Genomic DNA, 26,325 nt, shown 5'->3' on the forward strand with positions numbered 1-26,325 from the left:
GTTTAAGAAATTGAAACCCTCAACTATTGCCGGTGGGATTGTAAAATAGTGCAACTACTGTGGGAAACGGTTTTGCCATTCCTCTAAAGGTTAAACACAGAGTTACCATGTGACCTTACAATTTCTCTCCTAAGTATATACCCAAGAGAAATGAAAACATATATCCGTACAAAAACTTGTACAAGAATGGTCACAGCAGTATTATTCAAGTAGCCACCAAGTGGAAACAACCCAAATGGCCATCAACTGATGAATGCATAAACAAAACATAGTGTATCTATACAATGGAATATGACTTGGCAATAAAAGAGAATGAAGTACTGAGATATGCTACAACACAGATGAACCTTGAAAACACTATGTTAAGTGACAGAAGCCAGTCACAAAAGACCACATATTCTCTCATCCCATGTATATGAAATGTTTAGTATAGGCATATCCATGAAGATAAAAATTAGATTTGTGATTACCAGGAGCTGAGGCGAGGGCATAAGAAAGGGATGATTGATCATTTCAGGATACATTTCAGGATAATGAAAATGTTTTAAAATTAAGTAATGGTGATTGTTGTACAACTGTGTAAATATACTAAAAACCACTGAGTTGTATACTATCCAAGGACAAATTTTATGACATGTAAATTATATCTTCATAAAGCTCTTTTAAAAAGATTATATCATTCCTGTGCTCAGAACTCCTCAGTGGCTTTTCATATTAGTTAGAGCAAAAGTCAAAGTCTTTAATTGGCCAAAAGATCCTGTAAGATCTGCCTCTCCATTTGACCTCATTTATAGTTCTCCCCTGCATTTATTGTTTTAGCTTCTCTGGCTTCCTTACTGTTCTTCCACACTGTAGGCACAGTCCTGTTTGGGGGGTTGTATTTGGCTGGATCATTCTTCCCCAGTATATCCTCATGGCTTATCCCTTCAGGTCTTTTTCAGATTCACATTCTCAGTGAAGCCATCCTGATTTCCCTATTTAAAATTACAGTATAACACCTCTCCCAGAACTCTCTTTCCCAGTCTTCACCTATATTTTTCTCCATAGCATTTATTTCCATTTGACATACTACAAATATTATGTATTTATGTGTCTATTGACTGTCTTTCCTCATCCAAGCATAAACTCTATGAAAGCAGATATTTTTCTGTATTTTGTCATTCCTATATTTTCAGTACATAGAACAGTGGTTGGTACATGGGAGATGTTCAATGTTTATTGAATGAATGAGTGAATGAATGAATAACATTTTACTCTTTCTGCCTCAAGTTTATCCCTGCTGCAATTCATCTCCACCTGCAAATCAGAGTGATCTTCCTACACGTGGGAATATCACCCTTTCTCAAATTCCTTCATTAGTTTCCTATTATGTTCAAGAAGAAGTATAATGAAATATTGAAGAATACAAGCCAGAGTCAGAGTGCCTTGGTTCAAAGCAATTTGCCTTTGGGCAAGGTTATTTAACCTTGTTGGTAAAATAGGAATAATTACAGTGCCTTTCTTTTAGAGTTGTGGTAGTGATTAGATAATCTTATACATGCAAGTTTGCCTACATAGTTGCCAAACCCATTGTTTCATTAGAGGTTGCAAAATGTTGACTTTTAAAATTCTGTCACTTCCTTACCATTCATTAGCAATGATTCTTCTAAAATTTTTTAATGTTTATTTATTTTTGAGAGAAAGACACAGACAGAGCTCAAATAGGGGAGGAGCAGAGAGAGAAGGAGACCCAGAATCCGAAGCAGGCTCCAGGCTCTGAGCTGTCAGCACAGAGCCCAGCACAGGGCTTGAACTCACGAATGAAATTGTGACCTGAGCTGAAGTTGGCCATGTAACTGACTGAGCCACCCAGGTGCCCCTAGTAATGATTCTTCTATAAATAACTTTCCCACACTATCTTTAAGTATAGTCTATACAGTAAAGACAGGACAGGAGTTTTGTTTTGTTTTAAAATTTTTACTTATTTATTTTGAGAAAGAGAGAAAGCATGAGCCAGGGAGGGGCAGAGAGAGAAGCCAGAGCAAGAATCCCAAATAGGATCCACACTGTCAGCTGAGAGCTGGATGTGGGGCTTGAACTCATGAACTATGAGATCATGACCTGAGCCGAAGTCACACTTAACCTACTGAGTGCCCCAAGACAGGATAGAAGTGTGATGCTTACTGTTATTTATCAATTTTCAGAGTAATGATTCAGTGCCCTAGCAACTTCCAAAGGTAACTAAAGAATACATTTTAGTATTCAAATCATTGCAGTCATTATTCTTTTTTTTTTTAAAGTCTTTTTTTTTTTTAATTTTTTCTTTTTCAACGTTTTTTTTATTTATTTTTGGGACAGAGAGAGACAGAGCATGAACGGGGGAGGGGCAGAGAGAGAGGGAGACACAGAATCGGAAACAGGCTCCAGGCTCCGAGCCATCAGCCCAGAGCCCGACGCGGGGCTCGAACTCACGGACCGCGAGATCGTGACCTGGCTGAAGTCGGACGCTTAACCCACTGCGCCACCCAGGCGCCCCTGCAGTCATTATTCTTATTGATATTCAAATTATTCCATCTTTGGTAAGTTGGGATCCCTTTCTAGTTGGCTCCTGTATGATTTTTTTTTATAGCACAACTTACATATTTTAAATGGACAAAAAATTAGTATCGTTCACAGTATCTTAAGATAAATTGCCTTTAAATGGGAGCTTCCTTTCCAGTACTTTGAGGTCTACAAGACGTATCTAGAAAATTTACTACTGTGAAAAAAAATGAAGACTGCTTAAATCAAATGGGAGGGGGGAGGGGGAGGACCTGTGGTTTTTCTTTTTGATTAATTGTTGTAACACTGTCCTTCGGGCGGCTGAGGGAGTTTCATGTTTTCTTTAGATATCATTAGGCTCCTGAACTCTTGCAGGACAACTTTGATGCTGTATGAATTCTGCCATTTTGCTAGCACTGATATGGCTCTTAGGTCCACCACTCCATTAGAACTATTAACTCCATTCATATTAATTTTTGTTACAAATCTTACAAAGTGGGGTGCTTCTGGGTATTTAGGTCCACATTCTATTTTAAGGCTGTATATTCGGTTTTTGTAAATTGTTCTTGGAAGCCCAATTATCATTCCTGTCCATCTTGTAAGTGTCATGTCTTCGTCACCTTCTAGACCCCAGCTAACTGTGCCATCTCCTACTCCTTTCTGGCCTTCTTCCAGTTCTTCCAACAGTCGAAAATTGCAAGGGACTTTTACTCCCGAGCCCGTGGTGGCTGCCATCTTGCGTTGCTGTCGCTCCTGTATGATTTTAACACACCACCAGTAGTCTTTGATACCTTCCTTGCTTTCAGGCACAAGATACTTCAGACTCATCTTAACATTTATTTCTCTTTTTAATGTTTATTTTTAAGAAAGAGAGCGTGAACATGGGCAGGGTGGGGAGAGAGGGAGACACAGAATCTGAAGCAGGCTCCAGGCTCTGAGCTGTCAGCACAGAGCGCGATGTAGGGCTTTAATTCATGAACCATGAGATCATGACCTGAGCTGAAGTCAGACGCTGAATCAACTGAGCTACCCAGGCACCCCTCACCTTAACATTTGTTTTTCCAGGCCTGGAATCAGCTATTCCTCCAAGGAGTTTTAGATCCTTTTTAATAGGAAATGGTATTTAGAGACTATAATTTGGACACTAGAGGGAGCTAATTGTTACTGGGTTGGAGCGTACATCATTTTAAAAAAGATTCTTAATTGTTAATACACAGTTTGGATAATACCACTGTTTTCCTTGGAAGGTTGTGTTAAAGACTAGAGAATGGAGACTTTCCAATTTAGCAAAGTATTTCACAATGAGGTAGACTAAACTTATTAATCAGAAGTTCACTATTATTTGCGTTTTTCTTTTCCTTCTCTCTCTCTCTTTTCCATTTCTCCTGAGAAATAATAGTCTGGGTTGGAAATGAGTAGGGAAGAAAAATGGTTGATAAGAGAGACTACTTTAAGGTTTGAGCAGAACATTTGCTGTAGAATTACCAGACGCAGAGACAAAATAATTTCTCATATTAACCAAAGAAATACATAATGCTGGAATGCAAAGAAGATAGAAAATTCAGTGGTTCCTTCAGCAGGAGGTAATGGAAGAAAAGTGTATAAGGTACTTACTGCTTCTTTTTGGTGCACAACCCAGAAGGGGTCAATAATTCCACAGTCGTTATAAATACTAATCTGGTAAGCAAATCAAAGGACAAGTAAAGTAGTTTTTTTATACACCACAAGAGACCTGAACTCAAAGTTCACAGTCCACCATTGTCCTTACTTCCCTCAAAACTTAATCTTTATTTTTAATTTTTTTTAACGTTTATTATTGAGAGACAGACAGAGACAGAGCATGAGCATGGGAGGGACAGAGAGAGGGGGAGACACAGAATCTGAAGCAGGCTCCAGGCTCTGAGCTTTCAGCACAGAGGCCGACACGCGGCTCAAACTCATAAACTGTGAGATCATTACCTGAGCTGAAGTCAGACGCTTAACTGACTGAGCTACCCAGGTGCCCCAAAACTTAATCTTTTTGAAGATGACAGAGCAGCATAGAAGTTCTCTGCTCATCCCTGAAATGCAACTAGACAAGCAACAAACCATTTTGCACATCTAGAAAATTGATCTGAGGATTAACACAACAATCTGCATAGGTTGAGCCACAGAACTTGGCAGGTATGTGGCGGTGGATTAGTGAACTGGGGGAGAGAGAAGCCATGGAGGGTAGGGAGCTGTTTTTGTTTGTGGAGAGAGGACAGACAGAGGGGGGAGAGTACAAGAAAAGCACTCCCCCCAAAAGCAGCTAGAGGGAAAGAGAAAGAGTGGAAGCACCCACAAGGATCTGAACAAGAAAGGGAGAAAGGAAAAAGGAGAGAGTTTCAATGCCATTAGAACTCTATAAACAGGGGAGTGCAGAGTCTGAAATTCCACAGCTCAATACCTGGCCATGCTCTGGTGGGAAGGGCGAATCCCCAGGAGCAGACAGTGAGGTCCTCGGGGTCCTCGGGCCACATGGGGAGAGAGGTTCTCCTGCTGAGAGGACATCTGGTAGAGGCTATGCAGCTTTCCCATGGGAAAAGGTCCCAGCAGACCCTGGAGAACAGAAACATTTGCCAGTGTTGGAACAAGGACACTAGGGTGCAGTGAAGCCTGGGTGCCAGTTGTGTGTTCTGATTTGCCATAGTTCTCTGAACCGCTGCTACATGATTGCATGAACTTTTTCTGGGGCAGACTGACATCTGGACACAGTCCCTGGGCCTCTGCAGTGCAGTTGCATGAGCGTTCCTTGGGGGTCAAGCTGGTACCAGGCCACTGCTTGGTGAGACCCTCCCCCAGAGGGTTGGAGGGGGCCCAAGCCACAGGGCCCTCAGAAGTGATGGGTTTGGAAACGCATCCTCATCTGAGATAAAATTCAGGAGAGAGGTGCCACCTGGCCGGCTGATGACTTGGTGACCGACATTGTAGAAGTGGGGAGGGGATGGAAGCTGGAGACAAAGAAGGGTGCCTGATGGCTGGTTGGTGAGAGCACAGAGTTCTGATGCTAGAGACTGCAAAGTTGTGTGATGCCATGTTCACCTGTCCCTTGCCTGCACATACACAGACACCAGAGCCACACCAATCCACCCCAATAAGCTAAGCAACACCACCTAGTGGAGAACAGAGCCATTACACCAAACCCCATCTAACTGTGCCAACCAAGCCCTAGAGAATGACCACAAGTCTCTGCTCCTGCTGAGTGTATGTACTATAAAGTGCTTCCTAGTTTGGCTTCTAGGGCAAACTGGATGTAATTTCATTCAGATTTCGTTCTGTTTGATGGTCCATCTATTCATTTTTTTTTCTCTTTTTATTTTCTTATTCTTGGATACAGAAAGAGAAAAAAATTATTTTCATTTTCTGTTTTTATAAAAGATTTTAAAAACATTTTAACTGTATTTTTTGTAAATTTTTTATTCTGTTTTACTTTCTCATTTCATTTTATTCCATTTTATTGTATACATTAAAAATTTTTTAATCGTTTTCTTTTTTCTTTTTTTTTCTCTCTTTCTTTTTATGTTTTCCCCCTCTTTTCTTTTCTTTCCCTTTCTTCTTTATTTTGTTAAGCTTTTTTCAACAACCAGACCAAAACACATCTAGGATCAAGCTTCCTTTATTTGATTTTTTTGTTGTTTTAATTTTCTAATTTTAATTTTAATTTTTAATTTTATTAATTCTTTCTCTTCCTCCAAAATGACAAAAAGAAGGAATTCACCCCAAAAGAAAGAACAGGAAGAAAAGACAGCCAGGGACTTAATCAGCACAGATATAAGGAAGATGTCTGAACTAGAATTGAGAATTACGATAACAAGAATACTAACTGGGGTTGAAAAAAAGCATGGAATCCCTTTCTGCAGAGATTTAAAAAAGTAAAATCTAGTCAGGACGAAATTAAAAAATGCTATAGCTGAGATACAATCTCTATTAGATGCCATGGCAGCAAGGATGGATGAAACAGAGCAGTGAATCAGCGATATAGAAGAAAAAATTATGGAAAATAATGGAGCAGAAAAAAAGAGGGAAATCCAGGCAAAAGAGCATGATATAAGAATTAGAGAACTCAGTGACTTATTAAAAAGGAATAACATCTGAATCATAGGAGTCCCAGAAGATGAAGAGAGAGAAAAAGGGGTAGAAGGTTTAAGTGAGCAAATCATAGATAAAAACTTTCCTAACCTGGGGAAAGACACAAACATCAAAATCTAGGAAGCACAGAGAACTCCCATTAGATTCAACAAAAACCGACCATCAACAAAGCATATCATAGTCAAATTCACAAAATACACAGACAAGGAAAGAATTATGAAAGCAGCAAGGGAAAAAAAGTCCTTAACCTATAACGGAAGACAGATCAGGTTTGCAGCAGACCTATCCTCAGAAACTTGGCAGGCCAGAAAGGAGTGGCAGGGTATATTCAATGTGCTGAATTGGAAAGATACACAGCCAAGAATTCTTTATCCAGCAGCGCTGTCATTCAAAATAGAAGGAGAGATAAAGAGTTTCCCAGAAAAACGAAAACTAAAGGAGTTAGTGACCACTAAACCAGCCCTATGAGAAATATTAAAGGGAACTCTCTGGGGGGAGAAAAGATTGGAAAAAAAAAAAAAAGACCAAAAGCAACAAAGACTAGAAAGGACTACAGAACATCACCAGAAATTCCAACTCTATAGGCAACACAATGGCAATAAATTCATATCTTTCAGTACTCACTGTAAATGTCAATGGACTAAACACTCCAATCAAAAGACACAGGGTAACAGAATGGATAAGAAAATAAGATCCATCTATATGCTGTTTACAAGAGACTAATTTTAGACCTAAAGTCACCTTCATATTGAAAGTAAGAAGATGGAGAACCATCGATCATGCTAATGGCCACCAAAAGAAAGCCAGAATAGCTATACTTATATCAGACAATGTAGATTTTAAAACAAAGACTGTAACAAGAGATGAAGAAGGATTTTATATCACAATTAAGGGGTCTATCCATCAAGATCTAACAATTGTAAACATTATGCCCCCAACATGCAGACACCCAAATATATAGATCAATTAATCACAAACATAAAGAAACTCATTGGCAATAATACTATAATAATAGGGGACTTCAACACCCCACTTAAAACAATGGACAGATCATCCAAGCAGAAAATGAACAAGGAAACAATGGCTTTGAATGACACACTGGACCAGATTGACTTAACATATATATTCAGAACATTTCATCCCAAAGCAGCAGAATACACATTCTTCTCTAGTGCACACGGAACATTCTCCAGAATAGATCATATACTGGGACACAAATCAGTCCTCAGCAAGTACAAAAAGATCAAGATCATATCGTGCATATATTCAGACCACAGTGCTATGAACCTTGAAGTCAACCACAAGAAAAAAATTGGAAAGACAACAAATACTTGGAGACTAAAAACATCCTACTAAAGAATGAATGGGCTAACCAAGAAGTTAAAGAAGAAATTAAAAAGTACATGGAAACCAATGAAACTGATCACACCACAGCCCAAAATCTCTGGGATGCAGCAAAGGCAGTCATAAGAGGGAAGTATATAGCAAACCAGGCCTTCCTAAAAAAAAGGGAGAAAGGTCTCAGATACACAACCTTACACTTTAAAGAGCTGTAAAAATAACAGCAAATAAAATCCCAAACCACCAGAAGCAGGAAATAATAAAGATTACAGCAGAAATCAATGCTATCAAAACAAAAAACAAAACAAAACAGTAGAACAGATCAGTGAAACCAGGAGCTGGTTCTTTGAGAGAATTAACAAAATTGATAACCCCCTAGTCAGTGTAATCAAAAAGAAAAAGGAAAGGACCCAAATAAATAAAATCAAGAATGAAAGAGGAGAGATCATAACCAATACAGCAGAAATACAAACAATAATAAGAGAATATTATGAGCAATTATATACCAATAAATTGGGCAATCTGGAAGAAATGGACAAATTCCTTGAAACATACAAACTACCAAAACTGAAATGGGAAGAAATAGAAAATTTGAACAGACTTGTACCCAATAAAGAAATTGAATTAGTAATCAAAAATCCCCCAAAAAGCAAGAGTCCAGGGCCGGATGGCTATCCAGGGGGAATTCTGTCAAACATTTAAAGAAGAATTAATACCTATTCTTTTGAAGCTGTTCCAAAAAATAGAAATGATAGGAAAACTTCCAAACTAATTCTATGAGGCCAGCATTACTTTGATTCCAAAACCAGACAAAGACTCCACTAAAAAGGAGAACTACAGAACAATTTCCCTGATGAACATGGATGCAGAAAGTCTCAACAAGATACTAGCCAACTGGATCCAACAATACATTAAAAGAATTATTCACCATGACCAAGTGATATTTATACCTGGGATGCATGGCTGGTTCAACATCTGCAAGTCAATCGATGTGATACATCACATTAATAAAAGAAAGGACAAAAACTAAATGATTCTCCCAATAGATGCAGAGAAAGCATTTGACAAAATCCTTTCTTGATAAAAACCCTCAAGAAAGTAGGGATAGAAGGATCATTCCTTGAGTTCATAAAAGCCATATAAAAAAGATCCACTGCTAATAACATCCTCAATGGGGGAAAACTGAGAACTCTCCCCTTAAGGTCAGGAACACGACAGGGATGTCCACTCTTGCCACTGTTATTCAACATAATGTTGGAAGTCCTAGCCTCAGTAATCAAACACAAAGAAATAAAAGGCATCCAAATCAGTAAGGAGCAAGTCAAACTTTCAATCTTCGCAGACAACATGATACTCTATATGGAAAACCCAAAGGATTCCACCAAAGAAATCCTGCTAGAACTGATCCATGAATTCAGCAAAGTCGCAGGATATAAAATGAATGCACAGAAATTGTTGCATTTCTATACACCAATAATGAAGAGGCAGAAAGAGGAATCAAGGAATTGATTCCATTTACAATTGCACCAAAAACCATGAAATACCTAGGAATAAACCTAACCAAAGAAGTGAAAAATCTATACACTGAAAAACTATAGAAAGCTTATGAAAGAAATTGAAGACACACACACAAAATAAAGGAAAAATATTCCATGCTCCTGGATTGGAAGAGCAAATATTGTTAAAATGCCAATACTACCCAGAGCAATCTACATATTCAGTGCAATCCTTATCAAAATAACACCAGCATTCTTCACAGAGTTAGAACAAACGATCCTAAAATCTGTATGGAACCAGAAAAAGACCCTGAATAGCCAAAGCAATCCTGAAAAAGAAAACCAAAGCTGGAGGCATCACAATTCCAAACTTCGGGATGTATTACAAACCTGTAATCATCAAGACAGTGTGGTACTGGCACCAAAACAGACACTCAGATCAATGGAACAGACTAGAGAACCCAGAAATGGACCCACAAATGTACGACCAACTAATCTTTGACAAAGCAGGAAACAATATCCAATGGAATAAAGATAGTCTCTTCGGCAAATGGTGCTGGGAAAACTGGACAGCGGCATGCAGAAAAATGAACCTGGACCACTTTCTTACACCACACACAAAAATAAACTCAAAATGGATGAAAGACCTAAATGTAAGACAGGAAGCCATCAAAATCCTAGAGGAGAAAGAAGGCAAAAGCCTCTTTGACCTTGGCCGCAATAACATCTTACTCAACATGTCTCCAGAGGCAAGAGAAACAGAAGCAAAAATGAACTACTGGGACCTCATCAAAATAAAAAGCTTCTGCACAGTGAAGGGAACAGTCAACAAAACTAAAAGACAACTGATGGAATGGGAGACGATATTTGCAAATGACATATCAGATAAAGGGTTAGTATCCAAAAGCTATAAAGAACTTATCAAACTCAACCCCCAAAAAACAAATAAGCCAGTGAAGAAATGGGCAAAAGACATGAATAGACACTTCTCCAAAGAACACATCCAGATGGCTAACAGACACATGAAAAGATGCTCAACGTCACTCATCATCAGGGAAATACAAATCAAAACCACAATGAGATGCCACCTCACACCTGTCAGAATGGCTAAAATTAACAACTCAGGCAACAACAGATGTTGGCAAGGATACAGAGAAAGAGGAACGCTTTTGCACTGCTGGTGGGAATGCAAACTGGTGCAGCCACTCTGGAAAATAGTATAAAGTTTCCTTAAAAAATTAAAAGTAGGGGCTCCTGGGTGGCTCAGTCGGTTGAGCGTCTGACTTCAGCTCAGGTCACAATCTCGCGGTCCGTGAGTTCGAGCCCCGCGTGGGGCTCTGGGCTGATGGCTCAGAGCCTGGAGCCGGCTTCCGATTCTGTGTCTCCCTCTCTCTCTGCCCCTCCCCCGTTCATGCTCTGTCTCTGTGGGGGGCCAGGCCCCGGTGCCAGGCTGAGACCGGGTCGAGCAATGTTCCCGGTTGACTCAAGCCAACCCAGTGATTCCCCCTCCCATTCATGTGGGAGGCCGGGCATCGGCGCCAGGCTGAGACCGGGTTGAGCAACGTTCCCTGTTGACTCAAGCCAACCCGGTGGTTCCCCCTCCCATTCCCCCATTTTCAAGGGCATACGAAAGCCTTGTCAAGGCTGAGAGAGTTAATTCCTGAAGCCTGTGGTCTGCAGGTGTTGGCAGTAATGCTACCTCCCTTTTTCTACCCCGAGTCAGATAGAAGCAAACATGGGAATTGTGTTTTGCTAGCAATCTTATCAACAAGGTCTTGTGACCCGTCTAGAAAATGCACAAGAAACACAGAACTAAATGTTTTGGTGGGCAGCAATTATGTGAAACTTGTTTATTCTTAGAATGACCTAACCCATAAGAGTCTGGTTATAAAAGATTGTGTACAGCAACAATAAAGCCGTCACTTGGGCCATCAGCCCAGGGGACCCTCCTGTTCCCAAACTTTCTCTTCTCTCTTTTTTTCTTGCATTCCCCTACCCTCAGGACCCTGACCTCGGTGTTTGTCGCGCCGGCCGCGACATGTCTCAAAAATAAATAAACTTAAAAAAAAAAATTAAAAGTAGAACTACCCTAGAATTCCACAATTGCACTACTAGGTATTTATCCAAAGGATACAGTTTCGAAGGGGCACATGCACCCCAGTATTTATAGCAGTGCTATCGACAATAGCCAAAGTATGGAAAGAGACCAAATGTCCATGAACAGATGAATGGGTAAAGAAGATGGGGTATATATATACAACGGATTATTACTTGGCAATCAAAAAGAATGAAATCTTGCCATTTGCAACCACATGGATGAAACTAGAGTGTATTATGCCAAGCGAAATTAGTCAGAGAAGAACAAATATCATGACTTCACTCGTGTGGAATTTAAGATACAAAACAGATGAACATAATGGGAGGGAGGCAAAAATAATATAAAGACAGGGAGGGGGAAAAACATAAGAGACAACACTTAAATATAGAGAACAAACTGAGGGTTGCTGGAGGGGTTGTGGCGGGGGATGGGCTAAATGGGCAAGGGGCATTAAGGAAGACACTTGCTGGGTTGAGCACTGGGTGTTACATGCACGGGAATGAATCACTGGATTCTACTCCTGAAATCATTATTTCACTATCTGCTAACTAACTTGGATGTAAATTAAAAAAAAAAGAAAAGGAAGAAAAAAAGAAGAAAACTTGACAAAAAACTTAATCTTTTTTTTTTTTTTTTTTGAGAGAGTGAGGATGCAAGTGAGTGAGGGGGCAGAGAGAGAGAGAGAGAAGGAGAGAGAGAAAATCCCAAGCTCGAACTCATGAACTGAGAGATCATGACCTGAATTGCAGCCAGAGGCTTAACTGACTGAGCCACCAGGGTGCCCCAGAACTTAATCTTGAATCTTGGTTAAAGATCACTTAGCATCTAAAACATGCTTTGGTTTTGACGTCTAATACTCATGATTTTATTTTGGTTAAGGAAAGAGAGATGAATGCTGGCTGGACCTCTTGTGATCTGGATCATATTTCCTATAAAGGTCGGTTTCAGGGCTTCCAGAAGTTGGGTTTAGCCAGAAAATAACACCCCAAACAGGATTTTTTTTTCCAACGGGCCTTTTTTACAAGGTACTTTTCAAAGACAATTGCCTATTTCAAAGGCAATAATTCTCAGCCTGACTTGAAGAACTTTTTTTTTAACCTTGTTTCACTATTTTATTTTATTTTTTTTCCAATATATGAAGTTTATTGTCAAATTGGTTTCCATACAACACCCAGTGCTCATCCCAAAAGGTGCCCTCCTCAATACCCATCACCCATCCTCCCCTCCCTCCCACCCCCCATCAACCCTCAGTTTGTTCTCAGTTTTTAAGAGTCTCTTATGCTTTGGCTCTCTTCCACTTTAACCTCTTTTTTTTTTTCCTTCCCCTCCCCCATGGGTTTCTGTTAAGTTTCTCAGGATCCACATAAGAGTGAAACCATATGGTATCTATCTTTCTCTGTATGGCTTATTTCACTTAGCATCACACTCTCCAGTTCCATCCACGTTGCTACAAAGGGCCATATTTCATTCTTTCTCATTGCCACGTAGTACTCCTTTGTGTATATAAACCACAATTTCTTTATCCATTCATCAGTTGATGGACATTTAGGCTCTTTCCATAATTTGGCTATTATTGAGAGTGCTGCTATAAACATTGGGGTACAAGTGCCCCTATGCATCAGTACTCCTGTATCCCTTGGGTAAATTCCTAGCAGTGCTACTGCTGGGTCATAGGGTAGGTCTATTTTTAATTTTTTGAGGAACCTCCACGCTGTTTTCCAGACAGGCTGCACCAATTTGCATTCCCACCAAGAGTGCAAGAGGGTTCCTGTTTCTCCACATCCTCGCCAGCATCTATAGTCTCCTGATTTGTTCATTTTGGCCACTCTGACTGGCGTGAGGTGATATGTGAGTGTGGTTTTGATTTGTATTTCCCTGATGAGGAGCGATGTTGAGCATCTGTTCATGTGCCTGTTGGCCATCTGGATGTCTTCTTTAGAGAAGTGTCTATTCATGTTTTCTGCCCATTTCTTCACTGGGTTATTTGTTTTTCGGGTGTGGAGTTTGGTGAGCTCTTTATAGATTTTGGATACTAGCCCTTTGTCCGATATGTCATTTGCAAATATCTTTTCCCATTCCGTTGGTTGCCTTTTAGTTTTGTTGGTTGTTTCCTTTTCTGTGCAGAAGCTTTTTATCTTCATGAGGTCCCAATAGTTCATTTTTGCTTTTAATTCCCTTGCCTTTGGGGATGTGTCAAGTAAGAAATTGCTGTGGCTGAGGTCAGAGAGGTCTTTTTCTGCTTTCTCCTCTAGGGTTTTGATGGCTTCCTGTCTCACATTCAGGTCCTTTATCCATTTTGTGTTCATTTTTGTGAATGGTGTAAGAAAGTGGTCTAGTTTCAATCTTCTGCATGTTGCTATCCAGTTCTCCCAGCACCACTTGTTAAAGAGACTGTCTTTTTTCCATTGGATATTCTTTCCTGCTTTGTCAAAGATGAGTTGGCCATACGTTTGTGGGTCTAGTTCTGGGGTTTCTATTCTATTCCATTGGTCTATGTGTCTGCTTTTGTGCCAATACCATGCTGTCTTGATGATGACAGCTTTGTAGTAGAGGCTAAAGTCTGGGATTGTGATGCCTCCTGCTTTGGTCTTCTTCTTCAAAATTCCTTTGGCTATTCGGGGCCTTTTGTGGTTCCATATGAATTTTAGGATTGCTTGTTCTAGCTTCGAGAAGAATGCTGGTGCAATTTTGATTGGGATTGCATTGAATGTGTAGATAGCTTTGGGGAGTATTGACATTTTGACAATATTTATTCTTCCAACCCATGAGCACGGAATGTTTTTCCATTTCTTTATATCTTCTTCAATTTCCTTCATAGGCTTTCTATAGTTTTCAGCATACAGATCTTGTACATCTTTGGCTAGATTTATTCCTAGGTATTTCATGCTTCTTGGTGCAATTGTGAATGGGATCAGTTTCTTTATTTGTCATTCTGTTGCTTCATTATTAGTGTATAAGAATGCAACTGATTTCTGTACATTGATTTTGTATCCTGCAACTTTGCTAAATTCATGTATCAGTTCTAGTAGACTGTTAGTGGAGTCTATCGGATTTTCCATGTATAATATCATGTCATCTGCAAAAAGTGAAAGCTTAACTTCATCTTTGCCAATTTTGATGCCTTTGCTTTCCTTCTGTTGTCTGATTGCTGATGCTAGAACTTCCAACACTATGTGAAACAACAGCGGTGAGAGTGGACATCCCTGTTGTGTTCCTGATCTCAGGGAAAAAGCTCTCAGTTTTTCCCCATTGAGGATGATATGACCTGTGGGCTTTTCATAAATGGCTTTTATGATCTTTAAGTATGTTCCTTCTATCCCGACTTTCCCGAGGGTTTTTATTAAGAAAGGATGCTGAATTTTGTCAAATGCTTTTTCTGCATCGATTGACAGGATCATATGGTTCTTATCTTTTCTTTTATTAATGTGATGTATCACATTGATTGATTTGCAAATGTTGAACCAGCCCTGCATCCCAGGAATGAATCCCACTTGGTCATGGTGAATAATTCTTTTTATAAGCTGTTGAATTCGATTTGCTAGTATCTTATTGAGAGTTTTTGCATCCATATTCATCAGGGATATTGGCCTGTAGTTCTCTTTTTTTACTGGGTCTCTGTCTGGTTTAGGAATTAAAGTAATACTGGCTTCATAGAATGAGTCTGAAAGTTTTCCTTCCCTTTCTATTTTTTGGAATAGCTTGAGAAGGATAGGTATTATCTCTGCTTTAAACGTCTGGTAGAACTCCCCTGAGAAGCCATCTGGTCCGGGACTCTTATTTGTTGGGAGATTTTTGATGACGGATTCAATTTCTTTGCTGGTTATGGGTCTGTTCAAGCTTTCTATTTCCTCCTGATTGAGTTTTGGAAGTGTGTGGGTGTTTAGGAATTTGTCCATTTCTTCCAGGTTGTCCAGTTTGTTGGCATATGATTTTTCATAGTATTCCCTGATAATTGCTTGTATCTGAGGGATTGGTTGTAATAATTCCATTTTTATTCATGATTTTATCTATTTGGGTCATCTCCCTTTTCTTTTTGAGAAGCATGGCTAGAGGTTTATCAATTTTGTTTATTTTTTCAAAAAACCAACTCAGTTTCGCTGATCTGCTCTACAGTTTTTTTAGATTCTATATTGTTTACTTATGCTCTGATCTTTATTATTTCTCTTCTTCTGCTGGGTTTGGGGTGTCTTTGCTGTTCTGCTTCTATTTCCTTTCGGTGTGCTGTTAGATTTTGTATTTGGGATTTTTCTTGTTTCTTGAGATAGGCCTGGATTGCAATGTATTTTCCTCTCAGGACTGCCTTCGCTGCATCCCAAAGCATTTGGATTGTTGTATTTTCATTTTCATTTGTTTCCATATATTTTTTAATTTCTTCTCTAATTGCCTGGTTGACCCATTCATTCTTTAGTAGGGTGTTCTTTAACCTCCATGCTTTTGGAGGTTTTCCAGACGTTTTCCTGTGGTTGATTTCAAGCTTCATAGCATTGTGGTCTGAAAGTATGCATGGTATGATCTCAATTCTTGTATACTTATGAAGGGCTGTTTTGTGACCCAGTATGTGATCTATCTTGGAGAATGTTCCATGTGCACTCAAGAAGAAAGTATATTCTGTTGCTTTGGGATGCAGAGTTCTAAATATATCTGTCAAGTCCATCTGATCCAATGTATCATTCAGGGCCCTTGTTTCTTTATTGACCATGTGTCTAGATGATCTATCCATTGTTGTAAGTGGGGTATTAAAGTCCCCTGCAATTACCACATTCTTGTCAATAAGGTTGCTTATGTTTGTGAGTAATTGTTTTATATATTTGGGGGCTCCCGTATTCGGTGCATAGACATTTATAATTGTTAGCTCTTCTTGATGGATAGACCCTGTGATTATTATATAATGCCCTTCTTCATCTCTTGTTACAGCCTTTAATTTAAAGTCTAGTTTGTCTGATATAAGTATGGCTACTCCAGCTTTCTTTTGACTTCCAGTGGCATGATAGGTAGTTCTCCATCCCCTCACTTTCAATCTGAAAGTGTCCTCAGGTCTAAAATGAGTCTCTTGTAGGGGCGCCTGGGTGGCTCAGTCGGTTAAGCGTCCGACTTCAGCTCAGGTTACAATCTCGCGGTCCGTGAGTTCGAGCCCCGCTTCGGGCTCTGAGCTGATGGCTCAGAGCCTGGAGCCTGGTTCCGATTCTGTGTCTCCCTCTCTCTCTGCCCCTTCCCCGTTCATGCTCTGTCTCTCTCTGTCTCAAAAATAAATAAACGTTAAAACAAATAAATAAAAATAAAAATAAAAAATAAAACGAGTCTCTTGTAGACAGCAAATAGATGGGTCTTGTTTTTTTTTATCCATTCTGATACCCTATGTCTTTTGGTTGGCACATTTAGTCCATTTACATTCAGTGTTATTATAGAAAGATATGGGTTTAGAGTCATTGTGATGTCCGTAGGTTTCATCCTTGTAGCGATGTCTCTGGTACTCTGTCTCACAGGATCCCCCTTAGGATCTCTTGTAGGGCTGGTTTAGTGGTGACGAATTCCTTCAGTTTTTTTCTGTTTGGGAAGATCTTTATCTCTCCTTCTATTCTAAATGACAGACTTGCTGGTTAAAGGATTCTCGGCTGCATATTTTTTCTGTTCATCACAGTGAAGATCTCCTGCCATTCCTTTCTGGCCTGCCAACTTTCAGTAGAGAGATCGGTCACGAGTCTTACAGGTCTCCCTTTATATGTTAGAGCACGTTTATCCCTAGCTGCTTTCAGAATTTTCTCTTTATCCCTGTATTTTGCCAGTTTCACTATGATATGTTGTGCAGAAGATCGATTCAAGTTACGTCTGAAGGGAGTTCTCTGTGCCTCTTGGATTTCAGTGCCTTTTTCCTTCCCCAGATCAGGGAAGTTCTCAGCTATTATTTTTTCAAGTACACCTTCAGCCCCTTTCCCTCTCTCTTCCTCCTCTGGAATACCAATTATGCGTAGATTATTTCTCTTTAGTGCATCACTTAGTTCTCTAATTTTCCCTTCATACTCCTGGATTTTTTTATCTCTCTTCTTCTTTTTCCATAATTTTATCTTCTAGTTCCCCTATTCTCTCCTCTGCCTCTTCAATCCGAGCCGTAGTTGTCTCCATTTTATTTTGCAGCTCATTGATAGCATTTTTTAGCTCCTCCTGGCTGTTCCTTAGTCTCTTGATCTTTGTAGCAAGAGATTCTCTTCTGTCCTTTATACTGTTTTCAAGCCCAGCGATTAATTTTATGACTATTATTCTAAATTCACTTTCTGTTATATTGTTTGAATCATTTTTGATCAGTTTGTTAGCTGTCGTTATTTTCTGGACGTTTTTCTGAGGGGAATTCTTCCGTTTTGTCATTTTGGATAGTCCCTGGAGTGGTGTGGGACTGCGGGGCACTTCCCCTGTGCTGTCTTGAATAACTTGCGTTGGTGGGCGGGACCGCAGTCTGACCTGATGTCTGCCCCCAGCCCACCGCTGGGGCCACAGTCAGACTGGTGTGTGCCTTCTCTTCCCCTCTCCTAGGGGCAGGATTCACTGTGGGGTGGGGTGGCCCGTCTGGGCTACTTACACACTGCCAGGCTTGTGGTGCTGGGCATCTGGCATATTAGCTGGAGTGGATCGGCAAGGTGCACAGGGGCGGAGGGGCAGGCTCAGCTCACTTTTCCTTCGGAGATCCACTTCGGGAGGGGCCCTGTGGCACCGGGAGGCAGTCAGACCCGCCAGAGGGATGGATCCGCAGAAGCACAGCATTGGGTGTTAGCGCGGTGCAAGCAAGTTCCCTGGAAGGAACTGGTTCCCTTTGGGATTTTGGCTGGGGGCTGGACGAGGGAGATGGCACTGGTGAGCGCCTTTGTTCCCCGCCAAGCTGAGCTCTGTGGTCCGGGGCTCAACAACTCTCCCTCCCGTTGTCCTCCAGCCCTCCCGTTCTCCGAGCAGAGCTGTTAGCTTATAACCTTCCAGATGTCAAGTCCCTCTTGCTGTCAGAACACACTCCGTCTGGCCCCTCCGCTTTTGCAAGCCAGACTCGCGGGCTCTGCTTGTCCGGCCGCCCCTCCGCCACGGCTCCCACCTGCCAGTCTGTGTAGCGTGCACCACCTCGCCGCCCTTCCTACCCTCTTCCATGGGCCTCTTGTCTGTGCTTGGCTCTGGAGAGTCCATTCTGCTAGTCTTCTGGCGGTTTTCTGGGTTATTTAGGCAGGTGTAGGTGGAATCTAAGTGATCAGCAGGACGCGCGGTGAGCCCAGCGTCCTCTTACGCCGCCATCTTCCCAGGATCTTGAAGAACTTTTAAAAATAATACCATGCCTGATACAAAAATGCAGATTCAAAGGGGTATATGCACCCCAATGCTTATAATAGCATTATCAACAATAGTCAAACTATGGAAGGAGCCCAAATGTCCATTGACTGATGAATGGATAAAGAAGATGTGGTATGTAGATGTAATGGAATGTTACTCAGCCATCAAAAAGAATGAAATCTTGCCATTTGCAATGACATGGTTGGAGCTAGAGTGTATTATCCTAGGCGAAATAAGTCAGTCAGAGAAAGATAAATACTACATGATTTTACTCCTACGTGGATTTTAAGAAACAAAACAGATGAATATATAGGAAGAGGTGGGAAAAAAGAGAGAGGGAGACAAACCATGAGAGACTCTTAATGATTGAGAATCAACTGAGGGTTGATAGAGGGAGGTTAGTGGGGGATGGGCTAGATGGGTGATGGAGTATTAAGGAGATGGGTATTATGGAGGGCATGTTATGATAAACACTGGGTGTTGTATGTAAGTGATGCATCACTGAATTCTACTCCTCAAATCAAAACTGTACTCGGGGCGCCTGGGTGGCGCAGTCGGTTAAGCGTCCGACTTCAGCCAGGTCACGATCTCGCGGTCCGGGAGTTCGAGCCCCGCGTCGGGCTCTGGGCTGATGGCTCAGAGCCTGGAGCCTGTTTCCGATTCTGTGTCTCCCTCTCTCTCTGCCCCTCCCCTGTTCATGCTCTGTCTCTCTCTGTCCCCCAAAAAATAAATAAAACGTTGAAAAAAAAATTAAAAAAAAAATCAAAACTGTACTGTATGTTAACTAACTAGAATTTTAATAAAAATTTAAAAAATAAAAATATAATAATACCATACCTAACCCCCAGAGAAGTTGATTAAATTGGTTTGGGGTGAGGCACAGGCTTCTTATGGTCTAAAAATTCCCTAGGTGATTATAATAAACTGATAGAGATGAGAATTGCACTTCCAATAAAGTGAAAAAACGTGAAGGCTTTTGAATTTTAAAAAAAGGCAGCTTTTTATAATAGGGAAAAAGTTACACATAGAAAACAGTATGTTCTGAGGCATCTTGGGTGGCTCACTTGGTTAAGTGTCTAGCTTTTGATTTTGGCTCAGGTCATGATTTCATAGTTCGTGAGTTCAACCCCTGTGAAAAGCTCTGTGCGTCATGACAGCTAAGAGCCTGCTTAGGATTCTCTGTCTCCCTCTCTCTCTCTGCCCCTCTCCCACTTGTGCACGCACATGCACACACACACTCTCTCTCTCTCCCTAAATTAATAAACATTAAAAATATAAACAGTATTCTCCAAACCATTTGATTATTATACCCCATTAGTAAAATATTTTAAGTATCTTCCAAATATATGTGTATTTATTTTTGTGTAAATTATATATAACACAAATTCTAAAATTTTTAGAATGATATAAATATGACATAAACAGTACTTCTAAGATAGGTTTTATTTTTTGTTTGTTTGTTTTGTTTTGTTTTGGAGTTGTATTTATTTAAGTGATCTCTACACCCCATGTGGGGCCCAAACTCACACCCCAAGGTCAAGAGCTGCATGTTCTTCTGACTGAGGCAGCCAGATACCCCTATTTTACTTTTAATGGTTTAAAAAGCCTGGGGTGCCTGGTCCAGGCATCTGGTCCAGCCTAAGCATCTGACTTTGACTTAGGTCATGATCTGGTGGTTCATGAGTTCAAGCCCCACATTGGGCTCTGTACTGACAGCTCAGATCTGGAACCTACCTTGGATTCTGTGTCTCCCTTTTTTTCTGCCCCTCCCCTGCTTGTGCTTTGTCTCTCTCTCTCAAAAAATAATAGACATTAAAAATTTTTACATTAATTTTTTTAAATGATACAAAAAACCTTTTTACTCCTGCCTGTTGAGAGCAATGAGACAGAATAGGCTTCATTCTTCTTAAACAACTTGTGAAACAATAATTTGAAGATCCAGTTTTAACTTTAATTCATTTCTATACTTGATTTTAATGCATATTATAGTTTAAAAAGATAACTCAGAAAAGGACCCATGAGTCCTTTCACTAAGAGATGTGAATAATTGTATTAGCTATCTAGTGCTATGTAACAATAATATCATGAACTTAGTGGCTTAAAATAACACACATTTATTCTCACTGTCTCAAAAAGTCAGGAATCTGGGCATGGCTTCATTGCATCCTCAGCTTCAGGGTCTTACAAAATTATAATCAGCTTGTTTACCAGGGCAGTCATCTCATCTGAGGTTCGACTGGATAAGGATTCACTTGTGTGCTTGTTGATAGCATTCAGTTCCTGGTGAACTGCCAGATTGAGGGCCTCTTTCTTGCTGGCTGTCAACAGGAGGCCACCCTCAGCTCTTTGCAAGGTGTCCCTCTCCATATGGCAGTTCACAACATGGCAGCTTGTTTCTTACAATCTAGCAAAGGAAAGATAGTCCCCTCGCAAGACAGTTTTAATCTTATGTAATGTAATCACAAACAGATAACCACATGTATATACAGTCACTTTCACCATATTCTATTGGCTAGAAGCAAGTTACAGGTCCCATTCACCCTCAAAAGGAAGATACCACATAAGGCAGTGAACTTTGGGAGGTAGGGATCATGGGGACCACCCTAGAGTCTGTCTACTACACAAATACCTAAATAGATGACTGAAAGAGGAAAAAAGGAAAGAAATTTTTCACGGTAACAGACCAACAAATAAATGTAGAAGAGTGATATTCAGAAAATTACTATTTTCAACCATCACAGCAATAAATGGTATAATAAGAATAGTCAATGGATGCTAAAAACCATTGCATAAAAAGATGTCAGAGAACAGGATATCTATATGATCTCAAAGTATCTCCACATGGACTTTCACTTCCAATCATAATTTACCCTTCAGCATAAAACATGTAACACTTTGGGCAAAATATTTGGAACATTTTTCAGATATTGGAAAACAGGCAGAACAAGAGAGTGATCCTTGAGAGAAGGGAATCAAAAGCCGAGAGTTCTATAATTGCCTTATCTCAATGCATGGAGAGAATTTCCTGATACAGTTCAAGGAGGGAGAACTCAGAATCCAGCATACCTACTGGTTGAGGAGACAAAGTTGTTTCTTTTTATTTATTTATTTTTATTTTAAAAAATGTTTAGGTTTATTTATTTTTGAGAGAGAGACAAAGAGAGACAGCATGAGCAGGGGAGGGGCAGAGAAAGAAGGAAACACAGAATCTGAAACAAACTCCAGGATCTGAGCTGTCAGCAACCCAATGTGGGGTTTAAACCTATGAACTGTGAGATTATGACCTGAAGCAAAGTTAGATGCCTAACCGACTGAGCCACCCAGGTGCCCCACAAAGTTGTTTCTTTTTTTTTTTTTTTAATTTCTTTAAATGTTTTTATTTATTTTTGAGACAGAGAGAGACAGAGCACAAGCAGGGGAGGGGCAGAGAGAGAGGGAGACACAGAATCCGAAGCCTGACACAGGCTTGACACAGGGCTTGAACTCATGGACTGTGAGATCATGACCTGAGCTGAAGTTGGACGCTTAACCAACTGAGCCACTCAGGCACCCCCAAAGTTGTTTCTTAGTAGTAATTTACCTTGCTCTTCTAACCCTTATATTTCCTGTAACTGACAGTTGTAGCTAAAAATTTGCTTAAATTCAATTAAACATTTAGGTAAAAATATTTAATAGGTTTTACTGTGTACTTTATACTGTATCACATCATGATGCCCATAATGTTGGGTTGTTTCATTAATAGTGATTCTAGATTTGTTCACTGGATTAAGTTAGTGATCTCCCAGATCTCCAAATTGTAAAGATAGGGTTTTCTCTTTGCAATTAGCAACAGAATAACCTGTGAGTGATGCTTTGATAGAGTGCAAATATCTTGTCCCCAAAAGCCCTTCACTCAGGGTTTCAGCATCCATTGGTTTTTCTTGCCATAAGCAAGTATTTTATGAGTAGAGAAATGGCTGTTTTTACTTCCATTGTTCCTTTTACATTCACTAGCTGACATTTTCCCATAAAGAAAAGCTTTCTCTTCTCTACTGGAATTATCCACAGTTCCTCTTTAAAGGTAGGGTAAATGCTTAATTTCTTTTTGTTGCCCGTTTTCAGAATAGTGTGTGTAAAAGTTTATTTTCAATTAATCCCCTCTCTTTCTCTGTCTCTCTCTGAGCATCACTGTGGACTTATTAATTTTTATTTGTTCAATATTTTAAAAATGTTTATTTATTTATTTTTCAGAAAGAGGAAGAGGGAGAAGGACAGAGAGAATCCCAAGCAGGCTCCATATTGTCGGTGCAGAGCCTGATTTGGGTCTCGATCTCACGATCTGTAAGACCATGACCTGAGCTGAAATTAAGAATCAGAGACCTAACAAACTGAGCCAACCAGGCTTCCCTCTTTGTTCAATATTCAAAAATCACAGTCATTATTCTTTTTGATTCTAAAGTAATCCCAAATTTGGCCAATGAGAATTCCTTCAACATGCCTCACGTGCTTGTGATACGTCTCCAATAGTCTTTGAGAACTTCCTTGTTTTCTGGCACAATAAGATAACCCAAGTTTACCTTATACTTTCCTTGCCCTATACCTGTCATAAGCTATTTCTTTAGGAATTGTGGCTTATTTTAGTGAAAGATAGTAATTAGAGATTACAATGTGAGTGCTAGGTATACTGATTACTATTGGAATTTGTCCTCATTTGGATTCTCCTGAAAGCAGACCCCGAGACAAGGATTTGAGTGCAAGTATTTTCTTTGGAAGATGATCCCAAGAAGTATAAGTCAGGAAGTGGGGAAATGAATCAGGAAAGGGAAAAAAGCCAGTAAAGGGTGTATTAATTAACACATTGCTGTTGTGAGCAAATGGGGCTCAATCCTGTTGGGAATCCTCTAAGGAACAGCCTAAAACGTGTTCCAGAACCCTCCCACTCAGGGACAGAAACACTGGGATATTTATCCACTAATGTCCATCCCTTATTGTTTGAGGAATTGTCTAGATTGTTAAATCCTAGCACTTGTGTCAGACGTATGACTTCATAAGCATGACTTGAAGTGTTTACTGCAGCTTCAGGAGAACTCTGAGCAGGCTGAAGGGAATATAGAAGAGGGCATCCATAGAATCTACTACAAGTTATAGCTTGTAGGTGCTTTTAAAAGACAAAGCTGGGAGATAAATTTTTTAAAAAACTGAATCCATACTGATTTCCAATTCAAAATGAACATTATAGGATTTTTGTCTTTATTTTTAAATTTGTATCTCCCTTCTCTTTTACTTGTTTTTGGTTTTCAATACTAATAGTATTTATTTGTTTTATCCTACAATATACATCATTAAATTCAAAATTGCATTACCAATATTACTACCAACATTAAAATTACTAATAACATTGAAGATTTCTTTGAAGTTTTTTATCCGTAGGATATACCTTCTGATTATATCCTGAATGTATAAGAACTTTTACAACTCAATAATAAAGAGATAAATAATGCAATTTAAAAATGGACAAAGGATATTTATGAATAAGCATTTCCCCATAGAAGGTATACAAATGGTCAATAACACATGAAAAGTCATTAAAGGGGGTACCTGGGTGGCTCAGTCAGTTAAGTGTCCGACTTCAGCTCAGGTCATGATCTCATGGCTCATGGATTCGAGTCCTTCATCAGGCTCTGTGCTGACAGCTCAGAGACTGGAGCCTGCTTCAGATTCTGTGTCTCCCTCTCTCTCTGCCCCTCCCCCGCTTGCACTTCCCCCCCCCACTCTCTCTCTCTCTCTCTCTCAAAAATGAATAAACATTAAAAAAAAAATTAAAGGGCGCCTGGGTGGCTCAGTCAGTTAAGTGTCCAACTTTGGCTCAGGTCATGATCTCGGGTTCGTGGGTTCAAGCCCCATGTCGGGTTCTGTGCTGACAGCTCAGAGCCTGGAGCCTGCTTCAGATTCTGTCTCCTTCTCTCTTTGCCCCTCCCCCACTCGCACTCTGTCTCTGTCTCTCTCAAAAATAAACATTAAAAATAACAATAATAGGGGCGCCTGGGTGGCGCAGTCGGTTAAGCGTCCGACTTCAGCCAGGTCATGATCTCATGGTCCGTGGGTTTGAGCCCCGCATCGGGCTCTGGGCTGATGGCCCAGAGCCTGGAGCCTGTTTCCGATTCTGTGTCTCCCTCTCTCTCTGCCCCTCCCCCGTTCATGCTCTGTCTCGCTCTGTCCCAAAAATAAATAAAAAACGTTGAAAAAAAAATTAAAAAAAAAAATAACAATAATAAAAGAAAAAAAAATAAAAGTCATTAAGGAAATGAAAATCAAAAACAATGGGGAGTGGCACCTGGTTGGCTCAGTCAGTAGAACATGCAACTCTTGATCTCAGGGTTGCAAATTCAAGCCCCATGATAATATACCCAATAATCTTGGGTATAGAGACTATTTAAATAAATAAACTTAACAGCAACAAAAGCAAAAGCACAGGGAGATGTCACTTCACAGCCATAGAGTGACTAAAACAAAAGACAGACAATAGCAAGTGTTGGTGAAGATGAAGAGAAATTGGAACCTTCATTCATTGATGATGGGATCATAAAATGGTAGAGCAACTTTGGAAAACTGTTTGGCTGTTCATCAAAATGCCTGGGGGGGCCTGGCTGGCTCAGTCAGTAGAGCACATGACTCTGGATCTTGGGGTCATGAGTTCAAGCCCCACGTTGGGTCTAGAGCTTACTTAAAACTATAAAGAGTAAATAAAGAAAAAAAAAAAGTTAAAAACAGAGTTACCACATGATCAAACAATTCCACTCCAGCAGAAACGAAAACATGTGTCTGCACTAAACTCGTATATGATGTTCATAGGAGCATTATTCATAACAGCCACAGAGAGAAAACAATACAAATGTCCATCAACTGATGTATGAATAAACCAAATGTGGTATCTCTATACGATAGAACATTATTTGACTGGAAAAAGGAATGAAGTACTGATATATGCCACAACATGGATGACCCTTGAAAAAATTGTGCTCAGTGAAAGAAACCAGTCACAAAAGACCACATATTATATGAAATGTCCAGAATAGGCAAATCTGTCATAAGCACATCTCATCAGAGAAGTTCAGGCTCAACTCTTCCTCCATCCTCTTTGCTTCTCTTCAATTCTTCTTCCTCACTTCAAGATATCCCAAGCTATCCTTACCTATGGGAAGCTTGCTCTTATATCATGTTGCCTTGAAACCTAAAGTTTAAAAAAATTTTTTATTACATTTATTTATTTTTGAGAGACAGGGTGAGACAGAGCACGAATTGGGGAGGGGTGGAGAGAGAAGGAGACACAGAATCCGAAGCAGGCTCCAGGTTCCAAGCACGCATTCAGCACAGAGCCTGATGCGGGGCTCAAACCCACAGACTGTGAGATCATGACCTGACCCAAAGTTGGACACTTAACTGACTGAGCCACCCAGGCGCCCTGAAACCTAAAGTTTT

The 26,325-nt window shown here is 40.1% G+C and overlaps 1 protein-coding gene across 1 annotated transcript; it reads right to left on the reverse strand.

Annotated features, from left to right (window-relative positions):
- Positions 1-2,778: 2,778 nt before the first annotated feature.
- On the reverse strand, positions 2,779-3,265 carry LOC115521089 (ubiquitin-conjugating enzyme E2 variant 1-like). Its single transcript, XM_032594136.1, has one exon. The coding sequence runs from the start codon at positions 3,253-3,255 to the stop codon at positions 2,812-2,814; it is 444 nt and encodes a 147-aa protein (XP_032450027.1). The 5' UTR covers positions 3,256-3,265; the 3' UTR covers positions 2,779-2,811.
- Positions 3,266-26,325: the final 23,060 nt, after the last annotated feature.

The sequence above is a fragment of the Lynx canadensis genome, chromosome C1 (assembly GCF_007474595.2).
Source record: "Lynx canadensis isolate LIC74 chromosome C1, mLynCan4.pri.v2, whole genome shotgun sequence".
NCBI classification, from domain to species: Eukaryota; Metazoa; Chordata; class Mammalia; order Carnivora; family Felidae; genus Lynx; species Lynx canadensis.